Source organism: Excalfactoria chinensis, chromosome 2, assembly GCF_039878825.1.
Source record: "Excalfactoria chinensis isolate bCotChi1 chromosome 2, bCotChi1.hap2, whole genome shotgun sequence".
Lineage (NCBI taxonomy): Eukaryota > Metazoa > Chordata > Aves > Galliformes > Phasianidae > Excalfactoria > Excalfactoria chinensis.
Window position 1 is genome coordinate 56,214,856 of NC_092826.1, and position 19,800 is coordinate 56,234,655.

The 19,800-nt window shown below is 39.8% G+C and overlaps 1 protein-coding gene across 1 annotated transcript; it reads left to right on the forward strand.

Annotated features, from left to right (window-relative positions):
• The first annotated feature begins 2,340 nt into the window (after positions 1-2,340).
• Positions 2,341-18,305, forward strand: GALR1 (galanin receptor 1). Its single transcript, XM_072329330.1, has 3 exons — positions 2,341-3,237; positions 10,299-10,364; positions 15,271-18,305. Exons 1-3 carry the CDS (start codon positions 2,548-2,550, stop codon positions 15,586-15,588), a joined length of 1,074 nt encoding a protein of 357 aa, XP_072185431.1. The 5' UTR covers positions 2,341-2,547; the 3' UTR covers positions 15,589-18,305.
• Positions 18,306-19,800: the final 1,495 nt, after the last annotated feature.

Genomic DNA, 19,800 nt, shown 5'->3' on the forward strand with positions numbered 1-19,800 from the left:
TGTCAACACCTGTGTGCTTACATCAGTTTTAACAGGAGTCATGGGTTCTGTCGACATGTGAACTTTACTGATATAAAAGCCTATGGGTCTGTCAACTTCTTTCCTATGAAAGAAAAGCTACAACATGATTGTGCTCACTGTTGTTTGGTTTGCTGCTTTTTTCTTTTTCCTTATTCACAGCTGAGACCTTACAAAACTGTGTATGTTACTATATATGTTATACAGGCATAAAAGTAAAGCAGATCTTGAGCTGCAAAACTGGCAATAAAACATCTCAGGAAACTAATAAAGCCAACACCCCAGTCCAGCCCACTAATGCAATTTTTAGGTTGCTTTCTTTTAAAACTGATTTTGTTTCTGTATCCATTTTCCTTGCTCATTTTTCCAGTACCACAATCTGATATTCTTTGGTCATCATTTAGACTATAACATTCAAAAGAAAATATTTCCTGAGAAAATAGAAGAAGGCCTGAGCAATGAGGACTAATGACACATTTCAGATGGAGAGTTGCAATTAATGCAATGTTAGCACTGGCTTCAGCAAGGCTAAGATTTCACTCCTGACAGAATAAAAAAAGCTGATGTCTGGCAACAGCACATGATTAACCTGAGGGAACAGAATGGAGCTGCATCAGAGGAGGGGACAGCTGGGGGTTAAGGAAAGTTTCTGCACCTGAGGGTGGTGGGCATAGAAAGGGTTGCCCAGGGCTGGAGTTCAAGGGGTGTTTGGTCCCTGCTTTCAGACAAAGGGTTTGAATTTTGGTTGCTCCATGTGGAGCCAGGAGCTGGGCTCAATGATTCTTGTAGATGTCTTCCAACTCAGGATATTCTCTGATTCAAAAGCAAAACATCAACTTCTTGTATCTCATATAAAGGAATTCGTAGCAATAAACATAGGCATCGGTTACACTAAGGGAATTTATGTATACTTCCATTTTTTTGACCTTACATTTGGAGTATTTCTGATAAGTCCACTGTATCTGATACATTCTAAAAAAGTTGAACATCTGTTCTCAAATCCCTAACAGAAGTATACACTAGTAGTATGTCCAAGCAGTAACTGAACATGTCAATATAGTGATGAGGTATGCACACTAAAAACAACAACAACATAGGAACCCTCAAATCTCTTAGGAGTCTTCAGTGGTTTATTTGTAGTTATTTGTAACTCTAAAACTGAGTCATGATGAATATAGGAAGCAGCTCAATCTAAATCCATAGAAATCTATAGAAACTGAATTGCGCTCTCCCGTAATGTTTTACTTTTGACATAATGCACCAGATGATAAGTAGTATTAATTCCCATCTAGATCTGCAGAAGTCAATAGCTCTACAGTCAGCTGATGCAGAGCTTCTGAAAGGTTGTCTTAAAACAAGCAGCAAAAGGAAAGGTGGGGGGGAAAAAACGCTAAACTGTGGTCTAAAGGGAAGCAAACAAAAGCTCGTGTCCTAAGGAAACACATCTGAACAGCTGGTTCTCTTTGTCCCCACTGCTCCCCACGTGAAAGGTGTTGCAAAGTAGCACTGAGATCTTGAGTAAATAGGACACATAAAAGAAGTATCTGAAGGAAGACGTGGCTCTCCCAGCCCTTACCTCCACATGGGTGGAGGGGATTTGCAACAATTCACAGCTTCATCCCTTGAGAAGAGAGACGAAACAATGCTATCATCGGATGTAGCACACAGATTGAAAACATTTCAAGAACTCCCTAGCAATCCTGTTTTATTGGCAAGGTGCACGTGTGTGAGAGTATTTACGTGAACTCATACACACAGCCTGCGGGGGGCTCTGCATTTTGCCCAGCTCTGACAAGAACCGCTATTTAGACGCTCTAATTTTGGTCCCTGGAAGTGCTCCCTGCTGCTGCCCGGCTCTGAGCTCATCGCTGACTAACAGGGCACAGAGCAGAGCAACGGGGAGCTTTGGGAACGCGTTCTTCGTGATTGGTACGTGAAAGGTGGTCTTTTATTTGCTTGTATGAAATAACAGTGCCTGCCACTTTTTGCCGGGCGAGCTACCGCCCATGACGGAACATATAATAGCAGCCCGTGAGGGAGGTGAAAACAGTGAGACCAGGCTCTGAGAAGTCCGTCTGAATTCCCACTGCCTGCTACCTGTCCGAGCTCGATGCAGAACTCCCGCAGCCCTGCCTGCCGCCGCTCCAGCCTGCCCAACAGCCGGCACAAGAGGCAGAAAGAAGTTTTCCGAGGTGGCTGCCCTGAGAAGCCGCTTACCGTCTAAATCGGGAAATAAAGAAGTCCCCCTACTCCCCGCTTTGCCCGACCTGCCGGCACAGCGGGAGCCGGGGCGAGCCTGGCGGAGGCGGAGCGGAGCGGAGCGGAGGGAGAGCGCAGCTTGCCCGGGGCTGCTGATCCTCCTCCGCACCCGGCGGCGTACGTTGGGCGGCGGCGGTGCTTTCCTCCTCCTCCTCCTACTCTCTAATCATCCACCCCTGCCCTGCACTGGCGGGGGCGGCCGCCACCTGTCGCGGGGCTTTGCCTCCGCCTTCCAACTGCGGAAACTTTGCTTGGCGTCAACGGGAGAGAATGGAACCGGGGGAGCCCCTCAACCGCTCCCAGGAGGGGGCAGAGACGCCCCGCGGGGAGTTCAACGCCTCCGGGCTGCCGGAGACGGAGGGGAAGCCTCTCTTCGGCATCGGCATCGAGAACTTCATCACCCTGATCGTCTTCGGCTTGATCTTTGCCCTGGGGGTGCTGGGAAACTCGCTGGTAATCACGGTGCTGGCTCGCAGCAAGCCGGGCAAGCGTCGCAGCACCACCAACATCTTTATCCTGAACCTGAGTATCGCCGACCTGGCCTACCTGCTCTTCTGCATCCCCTTCCAGTCCACGGTCTATGTGCTGCCCACCTGGGTGCTGGGCGCCTTCATCTGCAAGTTCATCCATTACTTCTTCACTGTCTCCATGCTGGTGAGCATCTTCACGCTCTCGGCCATGTCTGTGGACCGCTATGTGGCCATCGTGCACTCACGACGCTCCTCCACCCTGCGTGTCCCCCGCAACGCGCTGCTGGGAGTCGGGCTCATCTGGGCTCTCTCCTTTGCCATGGCCTCACCAGTGGCTCATCACCAGCGCCTCTTCCACCGCAATGGCAGCGACCAGACCTTCTGCTGGGAGCACTGGCCCAACCCGCGCCACAAGAAGGTCTACGTGGTCTGCACCTTTGTCTTCGGTTATCTGCTCCCTCTGCTGCTCATCTCTTTCTGCTATGCCAAGGTGGGGCAGGGCAGGTGGTGGGGAAGGGATTGTAAAAAGCAATGGTGACAGCAGTAGTGGGTATCCGTGAGCTGTGGGGACATGTCCGGTGCACTGATGGACATGGCATTGTTGGGAACCAGCAGCATTAGGAGGTGATGGGGCAAGAATGAGTTTGTGGGGATGGGTTTTATAGTGGAGGGAAGGGATAGCTGGGGACATTTGTGTGTGGTGCAGGCAGGTCGAGGGTTGCATGGAGTAGCTGGGGGTGTTGTGTGTTCTTCAGACACTTACAGGTCCCCTCTCCTTACAAAGTGTCAGGAAGCCCCAGTGCTCTGCTGCTTCCTCTGTGACCACAGCTCTCTCATTTCCTTGCTGTGCTGCATGAGGAGTTTAACTCGAGTGAAGTGCAACCAAGCAACAAGTTGTTCAGGCTTCCAACAAAGCAGTGCAGCTCTTTTGAAATGAGGTGTGCTGAAAACAAGACAGCAAAATCCCACCAATTTGGTCTGATCCCATTAAAATGCTATGAACAAAAGGAATACAGTGTTGCCTGATCATTGTTAACCTCACCCTGCTCTGAAGAGGGAGATTTACCTCTGAATTAAGCAAGGTCAGGTGCTAGGAAGCAACAAGTAAGAACCTGAGTACAAAATCAGTTAGTGCATTTGCCTGAATGGGTGTACTTAAGGGCTTTCTGCTCTGGAAAACGGTCATGTTTTTCTGCAGATGTTAATTTCAGCTTTTGATGCAGTATCAAGAAGAAACTGAGCACAGGCTGTGACCCAGTGAGCTGCACAGAGATCCTCCTAGTGTGTGTCAGCAACATCAGTCACGGGATTTCTCCCTAGGCAGTAATTTGGGTTCAAGAGGACAGAACCACCTTTGCAGATGGGGACTGCTTAGGTGTCACAAAGTCCCATCTTTAATTAGCACATTAAAAAGGTTGAGTTAATGTATTTAATCTGAACAGATAATTTTGTGTTCAGTTGTATGTATCGTGTATATATATATAGTTAGTTCAATTGTGGAAATTCAGGTTGGAACAGCATCCAACTCTATTAAAACTTTGAGTTATGCAGAACTCAAAGGATGATGTTTTTAACCTATTGTTGGTAGTGAAACAAGTCCAGCCTGGCAAATGGAGAAAAAACAAAACATGTTTTCTTATGTAAACTGTACTTTGGTTTCCCTGGGTAAATACACTGGCACCTGTTCTAATGTGATGAATGTAACAGCTTTAAGAGGAAAGAAACTTACCATGGCCTTGTATCATCAGAGATTTAAGAACAATACAGAGAGAATTTCAGCTATTATGAATTCTTTGTTATATTTTGAAAAGCCAAACTATCCTCAATTTCAGCTTAATTACCAGCCTCAAATATATATAATTATATAACAGAAAACTGAAAGCAAGTCTTAAAACTTATGACAAATCTGCATAGTTTACAATAAGGGGTATTTTTAAAACTACAAGTGTAGTAAACAGAACATACTATGTTACAAAGCCCTCATATTATGGTAAATACCTCCATATAAATACAAGTATGTGTATTTAAAAAACAACAAGCTGTGTGAAATACATACCCAGAAAAAGTCTATAAAAGCAAGGCCACTCCAAGTTACAGATAAAATCTCATGCTCACACTGTTGCCAGTCTTGAGTCTCAGCCCTGCTTGGGCTGAGGATGGATTTGTTTTGAGCCTGTATGTACAGCCCTGCTTGCTGCAGACTCAAGCTGAAGAATGAATTCCAGGAGACATGTTGTATTCCCACTGGTGTCAATAAAGCTGAAAAAATGCCATGGCTAATAAGAAGCTATTGGAAGTGTTTGTACTCTGCAGCACAAAGGCTCATCCCTGCCCTCGTTAAGAGCCATGAGCACATCTGTGACTGCAGTACTGTGACACATGGGTTACAGTGAGGGAGAAATCAAGGACGGTAGAAGTTGAAAATCAGAGCTGACATTTTCCCTTTGTCACAACCATTGCTACTCTCCTGGGTCTCCAGCCAAGTGATCTCAAAGGGCTCTTATCAATGTCCCTAAAATGGTGTAAAGTACCATAGATATTTTGGCTTCTCAGTGCATGCAGGGTTAAAAGATAGCAGCTCCGTAATAGCCTCAGAAGTATTACGAAGATAAACACATTAGTTTCTTATGGACTTTGCTGGTTTTCATGAACTGTGGATCAGCTAAATAACACAATTTTCTGATGCAGTAAATTAAGATGAAGGAGACACATTTCTCTATTTGAATATATTGCCTTTTCCAGGCTCCTTTAAGGCATTTCTGTTGTTTCCTTTTAAAGCAAATTGCAATTGAACTTTCAGTTCTGAAAGTCTCATTTTTTTAGATGCTCTAACAGGGGACTGAGTTCTTTCCCTCTCTCAGTTGCTCTTAAATTGTGTTAGGAGAGATTCATTTTCATGGGGTTCTGTCCCCAGTGGACAGTAGTATTGTTACAAACCACAGATAGATAGTGATGAAATAATGGTATATGCCACAGAACTAGAACTGGAAATCTCAAATAATCTGCTCTTAAAACAGGGCTCATGCTCTGTTGTGTGCTCTGAGCTCTCCATTTCCCCTCTCCCACAGATACCTTTGGGTCAGTTTTAACTAAATGTGGTATGGGAGTAAAGGTATGAGACGAAGTCATGATATTTCCTTAGTTTTGTGAAAACAGGAGCCAGTGTAGAAGACAAAGAGTCTCAGTCTTCTGTGTTCTTTAAAGAGTCGGTCTGTACCCAGCTGCTGAACAGCAGACATGCCACATGGGGAAGAGGTCTTGTGAAGTGCTTGCTCACAGCGAAGCTAATCTTCTTGAGAACTTGTGGTCAAGAAATCACATATCCTCAGAAAGTCAGCCTTTGTTGGCCATGGAGAGCCTTCAGAGCTGCTCTTTAAAGGAGTTCACAACTTTAGGCAGAGCACTGGTCATTATATGGACATTAGTTGAGTTACAGCACTGCGCATAGACAGTCTGTATTCTTATCAAGTTTATCATGTTTTATTTGCCGTGGTATTTTGTTACTTTAAGTATGTGTTGCATAACATTGGTATGTTTACTTACTAATACGTTCTTAAAGGGGAAAGTAATAAATGCACACCGAGCTTCCACCAGTCGGCACTTGTCAAGGCAGCACAGTGTGATGACGGGTTTTGGGTGTCCCTGCTGTTGAGAACTCAATTATGAGGCTTGAACCCTTTCAAACCTCCAGGCTGGACACCTAAAATCATTAGCAAACTTTTCCTTTTATAGATGTATAATGTTAAAAGCTATTTTTTAATTTATTTCTTGCCTGAAGAATGTTTCCATTATTATCTATCATTCTGAACATTCTGAATTCAAGAAAGTCATGCATGATTTATAGGGTTGGTTAAAAATAAGCCATACAAAAAAAAAAAATAGAAAAGAAAAAAAGAGGAGCTCTAACATTAAAGCACGTTTATATGGTTCTTAGCCACAGATATTGTATCTTAAATTTTACTAAGCAGAGAGGGAAAACTTTATAGAGGACTAAACTCCACTGAAAAGAAAAATAAAAAGTTATGACACATTAGTGACACTATTAAATGAAAGAGGGTGAAAGATCTTTTGTGACAATAAAAGTAGCTGCACTGCTTTAAAAACTGGATTGCAGGTAAAGACACTTGAATTTAAATAAGGTTAATAATACAAAATATGGTTCAGAACGTAGTGGTCACATTATGGCTCTGCTAAACAAGCAGTTTACTCTTATTAGATAATGACCTTGGGCAGGCTTTCCTGCTGTATGTTTTAAATGGATAAAGTAACAAATAATGAAGATGTAGTCAGTGGAAGGGTTATATACAGACAGACAGGAAACATGTTTTGAAGCAGTGCAGATTGCGAACTTTTGTATTATTTGCTAGGCCTGTATGAGTAGGCGCAGATAGCTTATGCTATTTTTCCCCTTCCTTTTACAAAATCCCTTTTCCAGATTCTTTTGGCCATAGTGTCTCAGTCTGTGCTACCAAGCCATCTGAAGGTACTTTCTGTAACAGCTGCAAACACAATGTAATAGTCTGTAGGCAAAAGCAAGCCTCCCCTCCAAATGCTGTCAGTGATAATTTTGACTGCACAGACTGGACTAGCCTGGAATTGTTGTATTTGTGTCATCCTTCAAGTCTTTTTACACCCTCTTGTCACAGAAGCATAACTCTTGTCCTGAATAAACCCATCTCCAGAGCACAGCAAAGATATTCCTTCCCCAGAAGCCATATGTGAAATCTTATCAACAGCTACATGAAAGCCAGAGTTAACAGTTTCATGTGAAAAGCCAATTTTTACACGGACATGAACTTGTTTTAAAATGTAACCTTTAAAACATGTAACGGGTTATGACTTTTTTTAGCAGGGCTAATATTTTACTACCCGAGTTAAATATGCACACGTAGATGTATTAGTGGATATTGTGAGAGAGATTTTCTTTAAAGGAATAGCCTGAGACAAAATGAGAGTAGCAGGCAGAATTAATATTCATTCAGGTGAAGTGGCTGTTAGAGGAACAATTAATTATTTCTTGGCCCAGAGAAGAGATAATTCAAACAGGGTGGTGAGGAGAGGTGTCTTTAATTTGCTTTGTTGTGGTTGTGCATAAACATGGTTCTTAATAACCCTCTGCATCTCTCTGTGTAGCTCTGTGTCCTGTTCCACAGCTGTTGATCGGTAATTCAATTCTGCCTGTTTCTTGCTGCTGGTTTGCATACCATCTGGTACAATGCCATGCAGAGCCAGCATGTTTTCACTGCAGAGGCTGCACATCCTTATTCCACAGCGCATGTACACAGTCTGAAAGACAGAGAGTTGAGAAAGATTAATTGGAAAGTTACTGGCTAAATCTTCAACTCACACAGAACTTTTAGTAACGGATTTACCTACTACATCTCTATTTGGACCGGAGGAAGTTTCAAATGAAAAAAGCTGTGTTAAAAGTTTTAGAATGAGAGAACTGAAGTTTATAATTTCAAGAGAAGATTTTGCAGTTCTGAGTTTTTGGAAGAGTGCATCTAACTTAAAAATTGAAAATCACAATATATATTAGTATAGTACAGGTTCAGGGTGGCAGGAAACAGGATCTGCAAAGGTCCTTTGGAAAAAGCCCATCTACTGAAGTTACATGAATCACAGAACCTTAGAACATCCCAAATTGGGAGGTACTCATAAGGACTGTTGAGTCCTGTTTCTGGCTGCTAACAGCACCACCCAAAAACAGACCCTATGTCTGAAAGTGTTGTCCAAATGTTTCTGGAGCTCCAGCAGCCTGGGGCAGTGACACTGCCCAGGGAAGTCTGTTCCAGTGAAGGCAAAGGATAAATGAAAAAGAAGCAATGGGAAGTGAATGGTATTTTCCCCATGCTCTTATATTTTCACACCCATGGACTAAGCAATTCAGCACTGCTGCACGTGGTGAATAAAGCATGTGTGAGCCAGAGGAGCATCTCCTCAGTCCTGTGATGCATTTCAGGGGTTCTTCTGTCCTTTATGTCTGGTCACTTTCATCCTGGAGTGGGAATAATGATTGAGATCCAGCCAAAGCTGGACCTTCTCAGAGAAAACACATTTGCCTTTCCTGGGTTCAGACTGGCCAGGTGGCAGCCAGGCTGGTATTTCAGAGAAAGAAGTTTTTGGGCTGAGTCATACACAGACACATTCATGCACATATAAGCAGATCTGCATTTCCAATATTATGTTGAAATTCATTATTTTTATTGTTATTATTATTGTTGTCATTATTATTATTGGTTCACTGGTAGATAAGAGCAGACACTTAAAAAATGGAATTCACTGTGAGCTATATTTACTCATAGACATTGTCCTGTTTCTGTTTCTCCTAACTCATAATGTATGTTTGTAAGTCTTAAGTACCACAGTGGGATTTAATTTCTGTCATCCTGTTTGGTATCCTGTCCTGGAAGTGGTTAGCTGTACATTCTAAAGGAATCAGAGAAAACATCCTCATATGGAATAAGAGAATTTCTACACTTTTCACACCTCAAGAAATCTATTTTGTAAGATCTGATATTCAGCATTTTATTCCTTCAAAAGAATATCTTTTAATGCGTATTTAATTCTGGATGATCTTACCTATTTAATCGTTTTCAGTTCATCTTGGAGGTATGTCAAGCACAACCCTGACATCACAGTCATCTAACTGAAGACTCTATGTTCTGACTTTTTGTATAAATTGATAAACAAATTCTTCTTACCATTTTATAATTAAACCCTTGAGTATACTTAAGTATATCCATTTTTTAATTTGGTATGGTTTACAACATGTTCAACACATTCAATTGAAGAGCATATACCCTGCTTCCCTGCATACCTTCAAATCACACTATATGAGTATATTAAATTCAGCTCGTAATGACTGCAGATAGAGGAGGGTATGCTCCTCTATGCATCCACTGTCCAAACTCTTATGTGAAAAGCTACTCTCGGCTGATGAATCATTTTGAAGTATATTAAAAAATTACTTGTGAAAGGTACATGGCAAGTATCATCAAATTGTTCATAAAGGTCACGCCTCATGGGAGATGCATCTTAGTATAAATTCTTTGTAAAAGCCTAGGCATCTTTCGAAGATCAAATAGTGCCAACATCCTGATTATATTAACTAAACATCCATCTGAAGAAAGCAAATTATGCAGGTGACTCAGAAAAGCTCTGACTCAAAACATACACTTCTTATGTTACATGCAGCAAAGGTCATTCTAAATTAATGAGCACTGAGATTTTTATGAAAGAATAATTGCTAATTCTAGTTGTAGGGTAGGTTTCAATTTATCGGCTCATTTGATTGTAATGTGTATATGTTATGTAATGCAACTGTATTTTGATAGTGTAATTCAATTGTGATATGTTTCCTATTTGCTGATTAGCTACAGGTATAGATAAGTAATTCCTTTAGATTTTAAAATATGGACTTTTGAAATGTTTAAATTGGATCATTAATGTTTCTAAGCAACTCATGCAGTCCTGGTGAATGTACTCTAAAAAAAATGGTTTTGAATTTTAGAAAATGGTGAAATACAAATTGCAAATTAATCTTTTCAGGTTCTTAATCATCTGCATAAAAAGTTGAGAAACATGTCAAAGAAGTCAGAAGCATCCAAGAAAAAGGTAGATTGCTTTTATTGCCAATTCCTATTTGTTTACATTGTAGTTTTATGGGTAAGATGATTTGCTGTTCTATTGCTTGTTCCCAAAGATTTAATGGAGAGAAGGATCTGAAATGGAGCATTTGATGACATATTCAGTGCCACAGCAGAATAAGAGTCTTTTCTGATCGGGATTTTCCATCAGAGTGGTCAAGCCATTACTTGAAATCCCCATATTTTGAACACTGGAGCATGTGAAATTCAGTCATGAAGAGATTACCTCTCTCTAATGTAAATGTTTCTTTTGCCTCACTAGAATTTTTTCCCTAAATTGTAAATCTCTTTTTTTTTTTTCTTTACTCGTTTTTGTTGTTGTTGTTGTTTTCCTAACTAGCTGAACATTTTTAGCAGTTAATGAAGGATTCCTAGCTTATATGATAAGATTTCCAAATGAGATTCATTGCAATTCCTGATAGGAGTCTAAAAAGAGACTTTCATGATTTTACGATTTTCCATAAAACCTTTTTTCTTTTATGTTCAAGGCTTCACTTATATACTGCCTACAAATGGAATTGTGAAGGGTCTCTGAAGCACAACATTTGCTTTGCAATTTAGAGCAATATTTGAAAGATGTGTTTGTGTAGATATTTTGTCAGATAATATAATATTGTTCTGATTTTTGAGCAGATTTGACCACAGTAATAATTTGACTAACTTCTCAGTTTATGAATGTGGAGTCAGAAACAGCCCTTAGGCTATAGCTCTTTGTTTGATCTGATTGCTATTACCATATGGGCATGCAGACTGTCTGCAATGTAAATGAGATATACATGGGCTCAAAGGGGAATAAATAATACATTATTTATGCATTCTCTATTTAAAATATATATATATCTTAGTCAACAGATTTCTATTTCTAAATTAAAAGCATTATGTCTCTGATGCAGTAAAATACTTAACATAAATAATTTGCATTTAATCTCATCAAGGCCAAAGTTGTAGTTTTGAAAGGAATTCTCTATGTTGGCATCCCTGTTCTTATGTATGTTATTTTCAAACTGGGTATATCTGCATCTCCTCTAGGTCCAAGCTCTTTATGCAAATAAAAATCATATCTAGCTATGAATTTGCTTTCATAGTTTCATGGAAAATTATTGTATGTCCAGGACTATTCAGGTATCTCAGGGTTCAGTACTGGAAAGGCAAACAAGATGAAGTGGTAAACTTTCTTGACTTAGAACCCAAGGCCTTATTTAGCTCACGATTTCAAAATAATTCTGTTTTCATTAGTATCTTTTATCTGTCTGGTTACCGTTTCTTCTTTTCCTTGCTGTTTATGTTAAGAATAAAGCATTTAAGGCCCAGTTCTACAGCTTTATTCAGAGCTTTATAAAATTTTAGTATCACAGAATCACAGAATCGTATGGGTAGGAAGGGACCTCTGGAAGCCATCTAGTCCAGTTCCCCACTAAAGCAGGCTCCTTGAAATATGTTACATAGAAAAGTATCTAGATAGGTTTTGAATATCTCCCTAGGTAGAAAATCCACAACTTCTCTGGATGGCCTGTTCCATGCTCTGTCTCTCTCCAAGTTGGTAAGTTTTTCCTCCTGTTCATGGAACTTCCAGAGTTCCAGTTTGTGCACATTGCCCCTCATCCTGTTGCAGGGCATCACTGAAAAGAACCTGGCCCCATCCACTTGCTTCCATCCATTAGATTTTTACAAGTATTTTATAAGCCTCCTTAGTCTTTTCTCCTCCAGGCTGAACAGTGTCAGCAGTCTCAGTCCTTCCTCATTGGGGAAATGCTCCAGGAAATGCTCCAGGCCCCTAATAGTCTTCGCAGCCCTCTGCCAGGCTCTATCTAGAAGTTCCCAACTTTTCTTGAACTGGGGAGCTGAGATCTTGACACAGTGGTCCAGATGTGGCCTCACCAGGGCAGGGTAGAAGGGGAGGATCATCTCCCTTGACTGTCTGGCTACACTCTTTTTAATACAACCCAGGATACCATTGGCCTTCTTGGCCACGTGGGCACACTGCTGGCTCATGGCCAACCTGTTGCCCACCAGGACACTCAAGTTCTTCTCTACAGGGTTTCTTTCCAGCAGGTCAGCCTCTAACCTATACTGATGCAGGAGGTTATTCCTCCCCATGTTTCAGACTCTACAATTGCCCTTGTTGAACCTTATCTGGTCTCCATCCTGTCCAGGTCTCACTGAATGGCAGCACAGCTTTCTGGTGTGTCAGCCACACCTCCCAGCTTTGTATCACCAGCAAACATAGTCAGGTTGCACTCTATCTCTTCATCCAGATCACTGATAAAAATGCTGAACAAGATAAGACCCAGTACTAACCCCTGGAAAACACCACTATCTACAGGCCTCCAAGTAGACTCTGTGCTGCTGATCACAACCCTATAAGCTCTGCCTGTCAGCCAGTTCTCAGTTTACCTCACCATCCACTTGACTGTCCCACACTTCCTGAGTTTACCTATGAGGATGTTACAAGAGGCAACGCCAAATGCCTTGCTGAAGTATACAACATCCACTGCTCTCTCCACATCTATCCAGTCAGTCATGAGATCTCAGAGGCTACCAGATCAGTCAAGCATGATTCTCCCTTGGTGAATCCATGCTGACTACTCTTCATAACCTTTTTTTCTTCCACTTTCTTGGAGAAGGCATCCAGAAGACTTTCCATCATCTTCCTGGGGACGGAGGGGAGGCTGACTGATCTATAGGTTTCTGAGTCACCCTTCTAGCCCTTTTTGAAGACTTGGAGTGATGCTGGCTTTTCTTCCAGTCCTCAAACACCTCTCTCATTCTCCATGATCTTCCAAAGATCACAGAGAGCATCTTGGCAATCACTTCTGCCAAGTCCTTCAGTACTTTTGGGTATATCCCTTCAGGGCCCATGGATATCATTGTGTCAAGTTTGCTTAGACCAATAAAAAAGATTCTTAGTAGCAGAATCTTAATTTGTCGTGTGTGAATTTAAAAAGTAAATTTAAAATATAAATGTACCTTAATGCTGTTCTTTATGCTTTTTGGCCAGGAAACATCAATAGGCATTTCAAGTTTTTTTCTTTATTTGATGATGAGAAACCCTAAGCATGATACTGTTATGTAAAAAAGAGCTTCCCTTTAGTGTTACCTTGGTTGCAAATTATAGTGATGATAGTGGAAAGGTAAGCTCTGAAGTGAGGTTTGGGAGGAATAATGGGATAAAAGAGATGCTGTGAGGATTCATTATGGGAAATTACTTACTCCACAAATATGAAATATCTTAGTGTAATAGTTATGAGAGGCACATGGTCAACCTCAGCTTTCAGTTGCATTTATACAGTCTATTGAAAGTCAGTGATTTTCCTGGTGTCGATTTAAAAAATAAAAAAATAAAATAATGACAATAATAATAAAAAAAGGACAAACTGAAGTAATGCACCTTTTAAGAATTAACTGTGTGTGCAATAACCAGACAGCATGTTTGCAGCTGGAATATTAATGCACTGAAGGGATCTGAGAATCAACTGTTCTTTATTAATGCCTCCTTGTTAGCACAAGGAAGGCAGCTTTCCTGATGAGAGCTGAAAGAGGAAATATTTGTGTGGCTGCTTTAGCATCAATTGCATTAAGCTTAATAGGGTTAAATAGAAAAAAAGAAAAAAAGAAAGAAAAAAAAAAAAAAAGGCTTGTGAATAAATTTGAACCCTTGAGACTGAACAAATTATATTTACTAGAGATTTTGTTAACCAGAAACAATATTTGTCATAAGTTATTTCAGGCTGTTGCTGCAGAAATTAGACTTTTCCCCTTCAAGTTCCTACAGATTAAGTCACATAATAATTAAGCAAGTCCTTTATCATTACTGAGCATTATTCAATTCAAGTAAGTATAGATCAGGATAAAACAGTAATATCAGTAAAAAGTCTGTGTTGTAGCATATATCACTTTGTGAGTTAGTTTTGCCTGTGAATAAGAGCTGAAGTTATCTGAAGAATTATGTTGTAAAGTGTTAGTGGAGTAGTTATAATGGCCCGTAACATAACATGCTTTGGAATTGCTACTGGGCTCTTAGGGAAAGTGGCACTTGCTAGAGAAATGCGTTTTGTGCAGCACCTGCAAAGCAGTAACTGCAGTTTTGGAAGAAAACAAAACCTAAAGAAAATGTTGTCAAACAAACTCCACTGTGCCTGGAAAAACACGTGCAGTAACTGAAAGCTCTGTGATGACTGATACTGTCAGAGGGGATCTAACAAACTAATGTCTCTTTCTTGTGAAAATACTGAAAGTGGAGTCAAGAGGTAGAATGAAGGTTATTTTGCTCCTTATGTTAAATGTATAGTTACCAGAAATCTTGTTCTTTTTATTTGTTTGTTTGTTTGTTTTCCTAGTTGTATCCCAGAGTACTGTTGGATGATTCCAATGGAGGTTTTATGCTTATAGAGGAAACTTCATAAAGACTGCAACCTCTGCCCCTGCTTTAGACTCTTGAGCAAAGGGTTAATCAGACTGCTCTTATCTCTTTCACTACCTGCCCCCATGTACAGTAGATCTCCCTTGAAATCTGCTCAGAAAACCTCGTGTACTGTATTAAAGTATGATTCATTGGATCTGGATGAGATTTCCCAGAGGCCTGTGTTATCAATTTATTGCATAAATCCTGAGTCCACCTCAGAAGAGGCTAGTACTTTGTCTAGGGAGTGAGGAACATCATTCTTTGCCTTTGAGGAAGGAGAGCTTGAAAGCTGATGTTCTTCTTGCAGTACTACAGAATAAAGTCCATGTAGGTAATGAAGTTAAATGATTAAGAAACATTCAAAAGTGTGTTCTATCTGTCTACTTTTATAATTATTATCATTTAAATAATGGTATCATAAGCTTGTTTTTAATACTCATAAGACATCTGTGTTTTCCTTTCCCTGTCTCAGACAGCACAGACTGTGTTGGTGGTGGTAGTGGTTTTCGGCATCTCCTGGCTGCCACATCATGTGATTCATCTCTGGGCTGAATTTGGAGTTTTCCCACTGACTCAAGCCTCATTTCTCTTCAGGATAGCTGCACACTGCCTGGCTTACAGCAATTCTTCTGTAAACCCAATTATTTATGCATTTCTCTCTGAAAATTTTAGAAAGGCCTACAAACAAGTTTTCAAGTGCCAGATAGGTAACGAATCACCTCTGAATGATGCTAAAGAAAATAAGAGTCGGATAGATACACCACCATCTACAAACTGTACACATGTGTGAACTTTAGAAAGTCCTGTTTGCTGGCTCTTCAGCTGCGTGAATGAATGACACTTCTGAAAAACAAAGCACAATGAGCTTTATCACAGCTTTTTCTTGATAAAGCTAATAGGTATTTAAGGTAATGAAGCGGCATTTGTGGCAAATGTTCATGAAACTGGTATGAAGGAAAAGTGGGCTGCTCCCTTATATTGTTGCTTTGCCAAATGAAGCTCCTGACCTTTGAAAGATAATTCAGAAGAAACAAAACATTGGTGATGACTCGTGTGTGTTCCTGTTCATTAAGCATAATGTGCATAAGCATTCAAATGTAACATACAAGAGGTATTCATCGCTATGGGTAAATCACCGAATTTCCTCACATCTTACTCCATAGAAGCAAAGAGATGGCTAAATTTTCTGACTTACAGATAAGAAATACTGTGGCACAACAGTTTCAGAGAGGAAAAGTTTCATTCTCTGTTCAGGTTATTTTGACAATGTCTTTTCCCTTTTTAAAGTAAAATTGGGATCTGACTTTGAGTTGAAATAACCCACATACAATTTGAGGCGATTGCTTTAGAGAGGCAACACCGATTTTATCTGTTCAGCTATCTTTTTAATGTAACATAGTGAATGATGATGTACTTTTTACCTCTTTGTATGCCTGCCTTACTGCATACACAGAACTTTTGTGTACACTATATAAGGTTTTGTTTATGGCCTGTGTGAAGTTCTATCAATATGGAAATTTGTCTGAGGAAAGCTTTCCTTTAGCTGTTGCATGTGTGTTATGTGTGTGTGCGTGTTTTGTTAACTTTATTGAGTCTGAGATGAAAGTACAGTTTTAAATGTGCAATATGAATATATATTTTAAAATATTATGTTCCGTAAAGTAAATCCAAGCAATGCGTGTTTAAAAACTGCAGTCCTTTAAAAGTTCTAATAGAGGTTTGATACAATGTGACTCTAAAATGGAGAATTTTGGAAGGATACACTTAAATCAGTACAAAGTGTGTAATATAAATTATAAATAAAAAGTGTGAGGGCCTCAGTATTTTGAGGATGTATTGTTAGCTGTAGCGTGATATACTTTTACCATTTATGTTCATGACCCACGCAATCATAGAGCAAATTAAGTTGAAGAAACCTCTTGGGATCCTCTCAAGGCAGGGCTGCCCTCACATCCATATCACATCTTGTCTAGGTATGTTTTGAAGATTTACAAGGACAACAATTCAGCAGCTCATCAGTCATAACTGATGAGCCACCAGATCAAGCCGCTCAGGGCCCCATACAACCTGGCCTTGAACACTTCTAGGTATGGGACATCCACAGGGTGGGTCAGGGCAACATGTTTCAATTCCTCACCACTCTCAAACTTTCTTCATAGGAGAGGTGCTCCAGCCCTGTAATCATCGTCACTGGAACCATTCCAAGAGCTCCACATCCTTCCTGTGCTCAGTGCCACAGGCTTGGATGCAGTACTCCAGATGGGGTCTCATAAAGGGAGAGTAGAGGGGAACAGTCACCTTCCTTACCCTGCTGTCCACCCCACTGTGGATGCAGCCCTGGGTGCAGTGGGCCTTCCAAGCTGCAAGAACACACAGGTGGCTCATGTCCAGCTTTTCAAAGATGTTAAATAATTTTGTGATGCTCTGTCAGATGCCTTTTTCTTTACAGACTTAGTGGTCAGTTATGGAGGGTTAACTCAAATGAAGATGCCTGTTTACATGTCAGTGTTGTCTATGTGGAATCAATAAAATAATATTGAAGGCATGCTGGTGCGCACATGACATTTGTGTCTAGTCCTTTGTATGAAGAAGCAATTTGAAGTTACTGCTAGGAGCACAAAATATACAAGAAAAAAAAAGTGGAAAAGAAGGGCTTATCTATAGCTGGATTAGATTCTGGGTTAGATTTGACAATAGGAAAATAGTCTAGCACAATGTTACTGTTATACTGAGCTTTCAGTTTTTTCAGATTCCAGTCACTCAAGTTATTAAGTCACTATCAGACTACACTTGAGTTTATAACATATTTGGTGATCTTGCAGCTCCAAAAATTGTATTTTTCTCCTTTTTAAAAATTATTTGAATAAGAAATTACAGTGTAAATACAAGCTTACACTAATATAAAGTTAACCCTAATTTATGATTTCAGGAGGAAACTGCACTTCTTGACTGTAAATCCTTTTAAACCTAGTGATATCATAGGCAGTAACAGGACTTCATCAGTTTGAAATTCTAAGGATGAAGAAGTGGGGAAGGCCTGCAGTAAGAACATGTTTATAGTGGCCTCTCTGATTTCTGAGTGTGTCAGTAAAACTTGCAACTTACTTCTCAGAGATGCATTAAGAATCATTTGCAACTCCAGAATTCAGTTTCCTGGCTAAGACATACCACTTTTAGTCAGTATCTCTACTATGGCTTTGATGTGTCCACTGTGACCCAGAGGATGTTAGTGTTAAAACAGTATTAAATACTGTGAACTGTGGCTAAGCCTTGAGAAGGTGGAGAGTTGTGCAGGGATTTGTGCCAGAAACATTGCTAATTTGGGCAGAAAACAAGGGAACAGGCACTGATTACCCCTGACAAACTGCCTGACTCAAAGTTCTGAGTTTGCTGACAGATTATCATTTCTTTTGGAAGGCAAAGAATAAGTTTCATCACACTTGTTTGTTTAATGTGCTTTGTTACACATTTGTAACCAAAAACATTAATTTCAGTGTACAATGAAGCAAAAAAAAAAAAATAAAAATAAAAAAATTCCACTCTATTGTATTAAAAAGGCAATACTATTCCATACCAACTAAAATAGGCAACAGGAATAATTTCTGTAATTCCTCTTTAAGTACTGTACATATGTGTAGTATTTTTCAAAACATTGTGAGAATTAGAGATCCCCAAAAGCAACAGCTACTGACATATTTATTTATAAGCTCCCTGAAATTTCATTGCACGTACAGAGTCAAAATGCTACCTCTTTGTTCTGTCTCAAAAGTATCTCCTGAAATTAAAAACATAATTAGTATGCAATTAACACTGGCGATAGTAGAAGTGTATCCCATCAGTTCAAGCAGCAGGAGTTGTTCAGTACTTAAAAATGTATCTTAGAAGAGAAACACGGGAGAATTCTAATGTCTCATTTCTTGCACATTTCTTAGCAGGCTCTGTAGCAGAGCTCAGTTCTGTCCATCTCCTGAGGTTACAGTAGGACATTTCAGCAGGTTTCCAGCCAATTTTGCATTTCATGTTTTAGAATTTCAGGTTTTAGTTGTTTTTTATTTATTTTATTTTATATTTTTACCAGTTTTGCTTTAAAAAAAAATCTGAAAATTTCAATATAACACTGTGTCAAAGGAGCTTTGGAACTGTGAAGGTTAATGTCTAAAAGAAACCAGGAAATGGCTCCGTTAGGGTTCTTCATGCAGTGTTAGCCCTACCTGTCTGGGGTAAGCATTTGAAGTCTGGTAAAAGCTGTTATATGAACAAAAAATTACAGCTGTGCTCTTCTTCAGCTAATATAGTCTACTGTATATTTTGTGTCCTTCCAGATAAGTGTGGACCCGTGTGCACACTGTGGAGTACTATAACTACACCAGATTTCAAATCCATATTTAAATGAATGATAATAATAATAATAATAATAATAATAATCAGCACTTAACAAGCATACTATACATCACATGCAAATAAGCTGGAAAATGATGTGAACTTTCTTGCCTACACATCTAGCTGTGCTAACTTGACAGATAACTCTATCACCCCTTTAAGCACTTTTGAAGGAGATAATAACTTTCTTTCAGAGTGAAGATAAAGCTTAATGACTGCTTCTGTGTGAGTCATAAACACATAAACACACATAACTTTCACTCAGAAGTATGCATTAAACATTTGCGATGTAGTAGAAACATTCAGAATTTCATAAAAATTATTTCATATAAATAAAAACAAACATAGAAGCTCCTAGCATTTTTTCTCATGTCTAAGGTGGGTAACAAAATCGAATGCTAGAGGAAACAATAAATGCGCAACAAGGCTGTCTGAAATCCAGTGTAAGAAATGATCATGATTGTATGATGAGGAGCAAACTAATTTTGTAGCCAGGTGTTCCCAACTGTAGCCATAACATCCTGTGAGTATTTTATATGATGAAATCAATTGTATCACTGGTTATTTACAACTTGTTCTAGAGACTTTTTCTAAATTTAAACACTGAAAAAACAAACAAACA